Here is a 13,244-nt window from a genome sequence, read left to right as displayed (position 1 = left end):
AGGGAAACATGAAGATGAAACCAGGAGATGTCCTTACTGAATCATCAGAGCTGAACAGGTGATGGAGAAACAGGTTTACCTTTTAGGTGACATGAATGAGTTGAAGGGAAGTTATGAACTGTTTCTGAGAGACAAATAACACCAGGATCCTTTTTTTATGTAGCTGACAGCTGGTAACTGTGCAGGGGCGGGTCTAGCAAAGTTTTGCCAGGGGGCCAGGTAGGGCATTAACAGGGAAAGGTGGGGCACAAAGAAATACTTTTCTTTCTTATTCTCATTTAAAATACCTAGTTTTTATTAAATAATTATCTAAATCTTACAACCAAAGTTTTTATCTGACGTAAAATGTATAGAAATCATACATATACCAACAAGACTGTACATCACTGTCACAACAGGGTTTGTTTTCAGTCAAAGTCTTTATGGCTTTAATACCTGGTGGGTCGGTCTGTAGTAAAAATGCCCAATTTTTTTTGTCCCAGTCCAGCCCTGCAGGTTAATACTGGCAGTGTCACCATGCCAGCTGACTGTATTTTATCATCAGCCAGTGTTGTTCTTTATCAATATTACCAAAGTTTACCATAAGGCAGCATAGAAAGTATTTACTTGCTTTCAGGTTTTATTCAAATGTTAGTCTTTTCAGTTGTTTCCCCACTTTTTTCCTGTTTCAAAATCAAACACCAGTTTGTGAGAAGATTATCTTCTTTTTTTAACAGGCAGATAAAGTTTTACATTGGAACTGGCTAATTTGTAAATTGTTTGTTACAGATGTTCGTATTTTAATTTTCAAAAATGTTTTTGCCCAAAACATATGTGCAGTATATGTCAGTAAAAATACTATGCAAATATTGCTGTCCTTGAATGCTGAGTAAACACTGACAAAGCACTGATTGTATCTCTTGTACTTTATCAACGCAGTATCTAAAAACTTTGCACCGTAGTGGTTAAAATCTCATTCTAATAAGAGTTAAAAGTGCATTTGGTTATTAGGTTTATAGGATTATTGAATTATGGTTAAGGGTTGGTAGAATTTTTTTTTTTTAAACATTATCTGCCAATTAAATCTGCCACCCTTCTCCAAATCTGTGCCCCTACCTGGCCCCCCCAACAAAAATTTTCTAGACACGCCACTGGCTGTAGCTTCCTGAAGTGTTACTTGAGGATGCTACACTAATATACAACACACCTCCACACCTGGTGTTGCAAAGACTGGATTGCTTTGTGTTTATAGAAACACGTCCTTGTATCAGGTGCAAATGTTATGTTTTTGTGTAAACAGCAGAAATGGTGCTAATCAGATATGATTTGAACTCATGTCCTGGAGCTCAGTTAAATCTTTCATTCTAGTTTAGAGTTTATCATTTTAAACATTTGATGTACTTCCTATTATCCTTTAATTATGAGCCATTAACCTAATATGCATGCAGCACGGCCTCAAAAACGGGGCTTCCCCTTTCCCCCTTTTTATGCCATTCCACCGTTGGAACAAGTCACTCATTTCAGCTACCAGGAAAAGTCTGTCACTACCTGACAGAAGAACAAAACTGCAGCTGAGGTTTTAGTTTCCTGAAAGACTTCATATCTGATGGCAGGCAGACTGAGATAGTCAAACCAATATGTCAAGTTGACTACAATTTGCAGTCAACATTTAATTACATAGTTTATTAAGATAGACCTATATAACTTGGCTCTAATGGGGCTTCATCTGGATGACCCTGTAGTGTCCTGGCTTTGAGGCAGAGCAAGGGATGCTGGCAGTGAAACAGAATTATTGGAGCACTTTATTTTTATTTAATCTGTCATTGTTGGTTTAAACATTTATTGGCGCTTTCTTGGTTCTGCCTCTGTCTTTCGCCCAAAGTAAACATGCTCTCCATCCGTTACCACTCAAACTCTGAGTCATTCACAGCTTGAATAGCCCTCACTGAGCACTCAATGGGTGCCTTTGCATTTAAAAGAAAAAGGAAATCCAGCAGATGTTTGTTCTACTGTAACCCATTCAAAACCTAATGGAAAAAGAACACATTGTATTAATGACTGAATTCACCTCTCTCATAAGGGTTCATGCTGTGGTTTACTGGGTAAACGTAGGGATTACAATGGGCGATACATAAGCTTAGTGTAAATAAAATGAACTGAACAGCTCATAATACAAAAGAAATCTACGTGTATTTCAACATATCTGAAATTTTTCATTGCAAAGTTTTAACTGACTCTTTCATGAGGCTGTGAAAGTGCACTTTTGAAATGGGAGTTTCAAAGGTGACACTCGTATAGCTTTTTAAAAATCAGGATAATACCATCGATTTTAACACTTGACTCCAACATAAAGCCAGGATTTTCCAAATTCTGGCTTATAAAAATCTTCTGTGGGCTGTGTATTGGTGAAACTTCCACTTAAGCTGGAAAAAGCAGTAACATGCACACGGAAGTACCCCATGCATCACGTGACCTCATTTGGGTTATAAGTACGTGTTGATGACAATGGCTGGAGTTGGCGCTCTCCACTGGATTGCCCAGATGTTAATGTGGTGTTTGTTTATCTTATTTGGGGTCTAATTCTGGCTGAGATGTCTTAAGGCCATCAGTGACGCTAACTAGTGATATGAAAAGTACGTTTAACTCTTCAGCTGCATTTCCTAAAGCTGACAAAGGTTCAGTTGGCATGTATGAGGCTCATCTGCACAAACTCACTACTTTAGTTGAAAAGAACTAATTTCTAAAATAAACCCAGAAACGCAGCTTTACTTGACGTTAACATGAACATGCACTGAGTATCGACACTGGCTAGATGTCTTGGTGGCTCGTTGCTTGCTAAACTCAACACTTTGTACAAAAATCAAGTTTGTGCTTGTTGAATAATCAGGGAACAAATCTGGTCATCAGAATAGTCATCTCAAGCTGCCTCTAAGCTGTGTATTCTTATAGCTCAGTGCTGCTTGGAGAGATTTTGCTAATTGCATGTTTAGATACATGTGTGTTTGAAATGAATGTGCCACCCATACTGCTGAGCAGTTCGAGATTTGTTTTTGGCTGCAGAGGAATCACCTTGAACTTCACAAGTCTTTGTAAATCTGAAAAGATGGACGTTACAGCAGTGTTATTTCTGGTAGTGTCTTCTGTCTCTTCTAGTTAGGCACCTCTGTCACTGCTGGGAATAGAGCTTTAAATTTAGGTATCCTGAAGTTGTCAGGACTAGAGGGTAGGGTAAGAACAATGTCCCATCAGGCCTGGCAGAAAGGGAAATCTGCAGAGCTGCTTTCTAGGACTTCCTCGACTGTCACGCATGTAAGAACACGATTGTCAGATGTGATCAGATTGTCTGATCTTTAACATACTAGGTCCAGGTTTACTACTAGCAAGTCCTGCTGCATGTTCTGTCCAGGCATCTTCATCATTTAAAGCACTCAGAGTATTTCCAGTAAATGCATCTTTAATGGGCTGTTTCCTGCTATCCTGTGAAAAAAGTCCTTGTACAAACACGACTAAACTATGAGTCTGCTCATTGGAAAGCAGCCTCCCCTTGGGCTTAATTACATATACATGAGATTGTTGAGACATATTTACAAAAAGACAGAAGTGGATTTTCAGGTTGGGTGGGATTTTCAGATCGAATTTCTGTCTGCACTCTCTTTCTGCAGGTTAAGACTTTTATAAAACTACCGAGGGAGGAAATGATGGGAGGAGTGAAATTGCACAACAGGAGCCAGCTGGTGAAATGTATTCCCCCAAATATTGAAATGTTCCTCCTTTCTTGCTTCACAATTCACAGATCACCAGTTCCTGGAGTCGTTGTACTAAATGAGAGGAGCTGAAAGACTGTAGGTTTAGGTTACCGCAACCATTTTACTCACCGACTGGTTTACACATGAGGCAAGGCATGTACACACACCGGCTTCCACAAAAGGAGGGGGGAAAAAACCACACCACACACGAGTCATGCACAACGTCACTGAAAGCTGAGTAACAGTGTGAACAAATAAATGCGCAGGATGTTTTGTACGTAGGTAAGAGTGAGACAATCATAAAGGGAGACTATTTAACACCCGCAAACTTCCCTTTTAACCAGAAACCAAAGACGAGTCAAGCATCACGTACTGAAATTAAAACCACCAACATATTCTAAGTGATTCCCTCAAAGTTGTCATTTGGCAGTAGAAAGTAATATTTCAGCAGCCGGCCATAAGTTTAGCCAAAATTGTTGGAATATTTGTGTTTAACAGGGAACAGGATCCAAGACTTAGTGTTTACGAAAAATGAAGAATTAGTGTATGTAATGTAATGTTGTGTACCAGCAAGTGTATAACTCAGGATCAGATGCACAAGAATAGTCATTTTTTGCTGTGTTCCAGCAGCAGATCGGTTTAACATGGTGTAAAAGGAGCAGCTGTATTAAAGCATTAGGCAAAATGCAGGTGAGTTTCACTTGCATTCTGCCCTACTGCTTTCAAAGTCACACCATGTGGTGCATAAAAAGGTCACAGCTGCTGACAGAATGATGGCAAAAGGCCAGGCATTGGTTAAAACGGGTTTGTTTTGTATTAAACTGTCTGATGTAATGTTTTTTTTTTCCAGGCTTAGATTTACACATGCAAAAAACAGTCAGTCCATGTACAACAAGGGGCAATTAATCCAGAGACGGGAAACTCTGAATGCAATTACAGGTCATTCTTCAGCTCTGGTTAAACATCTTTGGGTTTACTTGATGTACTATTGGTGCATTTTAAACATACCAACAACAAAGTAGTACAAATGACTTCATATCTTTGAGAATCTTCTCACAAAGATCATTATTTGACCCAGAAACTGCCATTTAACCACTGACTCCTCACTAGTTTGTATGTTACACCAGTAGAGCTGTTTTTGGCCATAGACCACACCCAAACACTGTAGTGTACTTAGGTTAGGAGAGGTCATGTGGTCACTGAGCTGGAAGCTTGAGCTGGACTGTCCTCTCTCAGTGAATGACGCTATAGGTTTTTCATTAAACCTCTTATTGGGATATAATTTTTATTGAAACTTGTCTCTAGCAGTTATATAAATAAGAGCATGTAAAATAAGTGGGTTGAACTTGGCACCCTGCTCACACTGAAATCTGGTCCATCTCGGTTTGTTTTAAAAGGGTCAGTTTTTACCCAAACTCAGTTTTGTTCCTTCAGCCGAAAGGAAAACGTGATCGAAGGTCCCAGACGAGATGAATGTGACTTTCGCGGTCGTGAGTGAAGAGGTTTTTTTTTTTGTTTGTTTGTTTTTTTGTTTTTAAATCTTTTGTAAAACTTTCCATATTTCCCTTGTCAGGAATAAAGATTTCAGAGAGCCATGATTAGTTTTACTCATGAAAACATTGCTAATAACCCCCGCTCTTCCTGGTGTTCACACTCGCTATGTGATGCTTTGAGGGCATTTTTAGTGTGAAGGTCAGATAGACTTAGTCAAAACATCTTTAATCATAGCTGTGAAATAATCTTTCCTGACATTGAACCCCACTAATGTGTGTGTGTGTGGGGGGTTTGTTTTGGGGTTTTTTCTTCCCAGAAACCACACGAAATACCCTCTTTGTAAATGCAGTAAACAGATTTGCATTGATTTAGCAGTAGCTTTGGGAGATTTGGCTGTTTGAGCAATGTCAATAGCCCTGTGTACACCAGCTCTTTATGTCTGATTGACTCAGTCTAAATGGGATCCTGTTCTTTTGTTAAATGTTTAAAAGTTCAACCCACATCTTTCCCAAGGTTTGTACTTTCTCATACATGATTTCTTTTGCCTGCTGCTTTAAAGAAAGTAGAGCATGGAATTAAAGGCTAGTTAAGAAAGCAGAAAAGTTGTCTTTCTGGGAGGAACTGTTATAAGTGGCGATGTGCACGATGAGTTCTTGTTGTAAAGTTGTTTTTCAACTGGAACTGTTACTGAGGTTACAGACCTCATGTATTAAACGATATGAAAGGCTTCAGATAAAACTCTGCACAAAATGAAAATTTGAGAGGATGAAGGGAAATCAAACACGATGCTTACAGAGCCTTAGTTTTTGTGTTCTCATTCTGTGTATCAGTATTCTCTCATAAAAGAATACCGTGAGGTTCACGCAGAAGCATCTGTTTCTATGAAGAAGTGCTCTTTGTAGAGCTGTAGAATTGGGTCCCTTTAAAGAAAGCCATCTGATTTTTATAAAAACAACAAATGCATATATTAATACAGGAAAAGTTTGCATACAATTGTTTGGCAGAAGCAGTTTGGGAAACCCAGGCAAGAGGATTATTGATCCTGATTTTTGTAATCCTTACAGCTTTAGACGTGTAGCGGAGCTGCAAACAAAAACACGTTCGCTAACTTTGTCGTCAGGAATTCCAGGATTTTAGGTGGCGGGGTGGGGAAAGGGGGCTTTTTATGTGGCCCGTGTGTAATTCCGGTCACAAACCTCATGATGAGTAGGCGCACGGATACAGGACGTCTCTTTCTGACTTATCTTGTGATCTAAGGACTTTTCTGAGTCAGTAGGAGGAAAAAGAGCCTGTGTCTGAAGAAGGGATGAGTGGGAATTGGTGCTTATTGTGCTGCACTAAGAGCAGAGGCTCTTTAGTGTCTTGATGTTTTAGAGCAAAAAGAGTTTGAAGTTCACTTTTGGTCACCAAACACAAACAATGTTTTATTGTCCATTTTTATTCCTGTTGACACTGCTGGCAATTTGTTTTGTTTTTCTCTTGCATTCATTCATATTGGCTTCCAGTGTTAGAAAATGAGTGTTTTTCTGTTACAAACCCTGCTGTGCTGTGGCTTCGGATGAGCATTGAACAATGAGTGATAAAATATGCACTGAAACGGCAGTTTCATTGCCAGATTGTCTGTATATTTTTAGCTTTGGCCTAGAGTAGTTTTGCATGAGTCAGTGTCATAAATAAAACCGATTTAGCTTATAGTGAGCTTTGGAGCAACTCCTCAGTTCTTCTTCTGCCTGAATCAAGTTGTTGTAGATGTTTTGAATGTGATGGTCATACTGAGCTTTAAAACTATTTATTTATTTAAAAAAAAAAAAGGATTCATTTAATGCAGGCCAGATGGAGGGACGTTGATTTGTGAGTAATGTGGCTGGTGGAGAAATGTGATGCAGTAGAACTGTTGGGGCAAATCCAATCAGCTGTTTCTTCTGCAGTTTTCTTTTTGCCACGGAGTCTGATCAGTCGTTGTTTAATGAAACAAATGAAATTAAGACATGCTAGCGCTCTGTTATTGGGATGCTTTTATTTAAATAAATCTAGTCCTGGACTGAAGCAGAAGGGTCGGTGCTAAAATTAGATGCTTGCACACCTGACTGCTCTCTGCTTGTGGATGCTGTGTCAGAGTGGAGATGAGGACAAGTCTTTGTGGTGTCACAGGAAGAAAGGGAGCAAATGAAGGAGGGGGAGAAGGGATCATTTATATAATATCTGAGAACACTGCTCTCTGTGCTTTGCCAGCAAACACTGTCAGGAGTTGTTTATGTGCAGCCTGTGTGCTGAGGGTTTGTACTTATTCCTGTCTTTGTGCAGTTTCACTTCAGTTTACCGTGAAGCTCCAACAAGCTCTGACAGCAGGCACAAGTCTTTGTTTTAAGCACAGCACGACTTTACCCGTTTGACTCGAACGTGGAAACCCACCACCCTGAACATGGCAGCCTGCCCAGCTTGGGCTTTGTGCCAGCCGGTCAGACCCTCAGTCGGGGACAGACACAACACAGAAGCGAGCTGTCCGAGACAGAGGTATTTAGACGGTGCATGAGTAAGTGCTCGTGCAGCCAGAGCGCCCTCGGTCTTTGTGGCCTTCTGCCCAGTTTGAAGGGCAAGGCCACCGTGGTCTACGTGAAGGACCCAGGCCGAGTGAAATGGAAATGGCTGCTGGCTAAGTGCACTTGAGTCTTTGAGTCTTCTAAAATCATGAATATTTAAAGACTCTATTTTTGTCCTCCTCTCTCTGTCCTCTTGGAGCTTATTGTTGGACATGATTACAAATTATTTATTGATGACTGCAGGATTTCAAAAATATTGCTGTGGAACACGTTGTGATAAATGTCTGGTTGGGAAGCTGTGGAGTCACCTTAGGTTCCCTATTGATGAGCCATGACTATCCTGATGTTTATCCCTAATCAGCCGTGACGGCTGTCTTTCAGTGTCCGTCCCTCCTTAGGAAGGAGGAGCCAACCAGCTCCTTTGGGGTTGAAAAAGCTCACTGTCCTTGTGTTAGTCAGCCTCACAGATGTAAAGGATGTGCTGGTTTTGAAACCAAGATGCACCACTTTGACCGTGCAGCTTTCAGAAATGTCTTATCTTAACTTCAGGGAGCTAATACCAGAATTAAGTTAACTAATGCTGTACCTGAAGTGTGAGGGGAAACGACTGAGTCATGGTTGGTACATAAGGGTCGACTTAAATGCACCTCTCACACCTTTAATAATGAAATGAACCCAAGGGAAAACGCACAAGTGGCGAAACTGCACTTTAGTCTTCACTGGGAGTCAGACCAGATGTGAGTGGAAACTTGGAAATGTTTCTAATTTGTAATTGGTCACCATTAATCTTATCTTTCTCCTGACTGGTGTAAACCCCAAAGATATTTGGTTTACATTATAGAAAACAAAATGCTGTACGAGCAGTAACTGTAGGCTCATGTGCAGGCCTTCAGTTTGTATTCGTATCCAGCAGAGCCAGTGTTCACTGTCAGCCTGGATCCATGTGAAGGCCCATTCATAGCGAGCCTGGCAGGCAGGCGGAGACACGTGGGCCTCCTCTGCCTGGCTCCCTTCTCCTCCTCCTCACCCATTTCTTTCCCGTCTCACTCCTTCCTCCCCTCTTTCTCTAGTGAACATCTTATAACTCTTGCTGTTATGCAAGCATTGTCCCAGTTTTTCATTTGTGCTGTCATAGCACCACCTGTTGGTGAATCTGCTCTCCAGTCTGTCTGTAATTCTTAAGGTCTTAAAAGCATTGAATCCATGTCTGTAAGATGCCCTAAATTTAATTTACACATTTTTTTTGAGTATTTACTCTTTGATGGTGTAGATATGGCATAAACTTGAGACACATGTTTGAGTGGGTGGTGTTACCAGAGGCAGTCCGTCACGCAGTTATTAAAAGTAGTATTTCATGTCAGGAGCTCAACAAATATAAATTAGATTAACTTCTGCCAATTATCTGGCTTCTGGTCATTCTAATTGATTTAAAGGGGATTTAATCGTATTAAACACGAGTTAAAATATCAGTAAACAGATTTTCAGTTTCCTGCTGGTTTTTATCATGAAATGGTTTAAAGTTGTTTTCAGTGCGGCATAAAAAGGTGGAATTCCTAATAATCCTAATAGCAACTCAAGGAGACATCTTAAGTACCTCATTTTATTTAAACCAAAGATTAAATCTCATGTATGTATAAATAAATAAAAGAAGGAAAATACCGTAGTTAGTTCTGACATGGTAGAAGAAAAGAAAATTTGTACTTAAGCTCAAAAACTGGGTGGAATTAAACTGGCACGGATCAAAAAGTGTATATTCTTCTTCTTTGGTGAAAAATGGGAAATTGCTGAACCAGCTTGTTAGTCCTCCCTGCTGTGCTGGCTGCAAAATATTGGCCACAGATGTACTTTAAATATTTAACTCTGTTCTTCTATCACTCTACTTGGTGATGGTTCTCTTTCTTACCGTTCTCTTGTTCCTCTCCAGGTCCAATCAGCAGCATCCTCGTGAATAAATTCGGCAGCCGACCGATCATCATCCTCGGCGGTTGTCTGTCAGGGTCTGGTCTGGTTGCAGCTTCTTTTTGCAACACGGTGCAGCAGCTGTACTTCTTCATTGGAGTAATTGGAGGTTTGTTTTTCATCAGTTTTCTTGAGTAAATCCTCAAAATGACACTTTCTTTTGATGGCTGAGTTTTGTTTTCTTGTTAATGTTGTTTCTGTGCCCTCGTTTCCAGGTTTGGGTCTGGCCTTCAACTTGAATCCGGCGCTCACTATGATCGGTAAATACTTCTACAAGCGCCGGCCCATCGCCAACGGCCTCGCCATGGCGGGCAGCCCCGTGTTTCTGTCGACCTTGGCTCCCTTCAACTCCTGGCTGTACGATGAGTTTGGGTGGAGAGGCAGCTTCCTCATCCTCGGTGGACTCCTGCTCAACTGCTGCGTGGCCGGCTCGCTAATGCGTCCCATCGGCCCCAAACCTCAGCCGCCCAAAGTGGAGGCGGTGGAAGCAGGGCAGCCTCAGCCCAAGAGGACGGTGCTGCAGAAAATCAACTCCTTCATCGACTTGACGCTCTTCAAGCACCGCGGCTTCCTGCTCTACCTGCTGGGCAACTTCGTCATGTTCTTTGGTCTCTTTTCTCCGCTCGTCTTCCTCTCCAATTACGCCAAGAGTAAGGACATCAGCAAAGAAAAGGCGGCCTTCCTTCTGTCAGTGCTGGCGTTCATCGACATGTTTGCTCGGCCCTCAATGGGCTTTCTGGCGAACACCAAATGGGTCCGGCCCAGGATCCAGTACTACTTTGCTGCATCCGTCCTGTACAACGGTGTGTGTCACGTGCTGGCGCCGATTTCAAAAGACTACTCGGGATTTGTGGTCTACGCTATCTTCTTTGGCTTTGGTTTTGGCTGGCTGAGTTCTGTGCTGTTTGAGACGCTGATGGACCTGGTGGGGGCTCAGAGGTTTTCTTCAGCTGTGGGTTTGGTCACCATCGTGGAGTGTGGGCCGGTGCTGTTGGGCCCACCACTGACAGGTAAGACATCCCAGGGAGAGGGAGGGTGGAGATTTGGGCTGTTATAAAACTTGATGTCAAAGATTATCGGTGTAATAATTGTTAAAATGTTGACGCAGATCATAAAATCTGAATCTCCTTTCTTTTGCCCACCTCCAGGCAGCTTCTATAACTACTACCAACACTATGACTTCACCTACATCACCTGCGGCATCGTCCTCATTATAGGAAGCATCTTCCTCTTTGTGGGAATGGGCATCAACTACCACATGTTAGACCGAGAAAAGAAAGCGGAGGAGCAAAAAGAGAGGGAGGAGCGTGCTGCCATGCTGCCGCCTTCTTCTCCGGCAAAATCGAGCGAGGATGGCGTACCAGCAGCTGTCACAATGGACGAAGTCTCCAGGATGGATGAGGACACAGTGTAAACGGACAAACTTGAGAAGAAATGAACACGCACGAGAGCTGCAGTTACAACCACACAGCATCTTTATAGAGAATAATCCCTTTTTACACCACCCTGAAGCCATAGAAACCGCTCCATGATTAAAACCAGAGGCCTGCTGCGGTGACGCTGATGTGAATCTGCGCTCGGCCTCATTCAGACCTCCGGTTTTTGGTCTTTGACGTGCCTTTTTGGTGAACTGAGAGCGTTCCAGGCGGTGCTGCTTGCATAAACACCAGATAGACGCACAGTAGACGGAGTGACTGTAACCATCCCGGAAAGTAACGAGGACTTTGTCTCAGGGTCTCAAGCTGTCACAAAGGTTCAGGGCCTCGTGCGCACACTTTTTAACTTTTTTTTTTTAATAAGTCACCATACATGTTACAATACAGAAATTTCTCCCTCGTGTTCTGCACAATCACTTCACTGCTCAAGGGCTGGATGTAAGCGCTCGCATCCACATTGTTAATCATAATATTAGTTAGGATTTTTTTTTAATTAATTAAAAAAATATGGGGTAAAAAGTAGTTCACTACAACACAGGGAAAAGTTAAGGTTCTTCTTTTTAACATTTTAGGAATGTAGAATAACAAATATCAGTTTTCCTGTTTGTGGAAAATCAGGAAGCTGTAATGTAGGAATCTTCTGAGCGGTATGAAACTAGGTCAGGATGCAGGTATGGAGGCAGAAATGTGGAATTTCAGAGCAGCTCTGATCTTTTATTGAACTGATGAAGATTATGAACATCATCGGAACAGGTCACACAGACGGGCTCCAACCCTGCTGATGCATCCACCACGTGAGCTGCAGGCTGGGTTGGGTAATAAACGGCACCACACGTTGGTGCGTGTGAGGGGGTGAAGCTGTGCGGAGTAGATGGATGGTTGGGTGGCTTCTGTGTGCTCTGAACATTGTTACAAAAATGTTTTTTTTTTTAATGTAATTTTTGGGGCGCAGAACAACACATTTGTGGTATTTGAATAGTGAAAACGGTTTAGTTCAGTTTCTACAAATCCCTACAAAAAAAGTAAAATATTTTAGCTTTCAGGAAACGACAATCTAACGAGGTCCTTTTTATAGAGTTTAATGTATTTGGATCAGTGGCGACGTGAGTGAGTGAGGTGTGTTTGTGTTCCAGCAGGTAGGTTTAAAGTTTGGGGGGATTTTGTCATTTCATTCATTGTAAGTTCAGTCAGTTTGTGAAGTGTACAGAATTACTCATATCAGGAGGACAGATTTAACCGGGTGAATTAACGGGGCTGAAAGCTGAGAACGTGTTGGGAGAGGGACTAACACGGTTATCATCTTTGTTTTCATCACGTTGAGAGTAACAGAAATATTGCACATGACCAGCTTTAGAATCGGATAAAGTCCCTGCCCACATGAGACGTTTCCACGGTCGCCCGAGCATTTCCTTCCTCACAGAGGAAAGCTTCCGATTGGGCGACAGATTTTACATTTCCCTTTCAGTAGGAATGGATACTTATTATGTTATTATGTATTTTGGTGACTAAATATGACCAAATGTTAGTATTCAAAGTGATTAATTACAAAGTGTGAATTTGTTTCTTCATGTGTATTTTTGTAAAGGTACTACTGGTACCAATGGGGAAACTGGTCTCTCTCCTCGCTGAAGTATCCACCTGTTCAACAGGTTCATATTTCAGGGGAAAGAGCATCTGCTGCATCGGTACGGCCACATTCGACTGCTCCAAACCCTGATTTTTTTTCTCCGTTAAAAAATAAATAAAAACAAAAAACTGACCTTCATGAACTTGTTGGTAATCGATAAACTGTTATTCTAGGTTTTATTTTCTGAATTATGGTCATTTCAAATTTAAAGTTGTTCTACTTTCAGGATGAGCGTTTTGTGAAGTGACACACTGAAAGGAGGCGATACTGTTTCATTTAAACTGGGTTTTAAAACGGTATTATAATAGTCGCCTTTTTTAGTGTTTTTATAAAGCGGACAAAACTTTAGTTTCTGTAATATTTTTTCTTTTACTTGCTGTGGATTTTTTTTATGTGTGTTCTTATTATTTTGAGTGTTGAGAATAAACAGTTTTTAAAATGAAACCTGTTGTATTGATTCTGT

At 41.3% G+C, this 13,244-nt stretch overlaps 1 protein-coding gene across 2 annotated transcripts in view; it reads left to right on the top strand.

The window, feature by feature from the left end:
• The window catches only part of LOC146551068 (monocarboxylate transporter 1-like), a 31,705-nt gene extending 18,480 nt beyond the window's left edge, over nucleotides 1-13,225 (top strand). For both annotated transcript variants that reach the window (XM_085261052.1, XM_085261051.1), the window contains 3 exons: nucleotides 9,684-9,827; nucleotides 9,934-10,728; nucleotides 10,867-13,225. In XM_085261052.1, the coding sequence (XP_085117178.1) occupies nucleotides 9,684-9,827; nucleotides 9,934-10,728; nucleotides 10,867-11,132 (1,205 nt within the window). In that variant the 3' untranslated portion in view covers nucleotides 11,133-13,225. The remainder of the gene's footprint in view (nucleotides 1-9,683; nucleotides 9,828-9,933; nucleotides 10,729-10,866) is intronic.
• The last annotated feature ends 19 nt before the right edge of the window (nucleotides 13,226-13,244 follow it).

This window comes from Mchenga conophoros, linkage group LG20 (genome assembly GCF_057382185.1).
Source record: "Mchenga conophoros isolate Kocher_MC1m ecotype Shallow Benthic linkage group LG20, M_conophoros_male_GT1.1, whole genome shotgun sequence".
NCBI classification, from domain to species: Eukaryota; Metazoa; Chordata; class Actinopteri; order Cichliformes; family Cichlidae; genus Mchenga; species Mchenga conophoros.
This window is presented reverse-complemented; position numbering and strand designations above follow the sequence as displayed.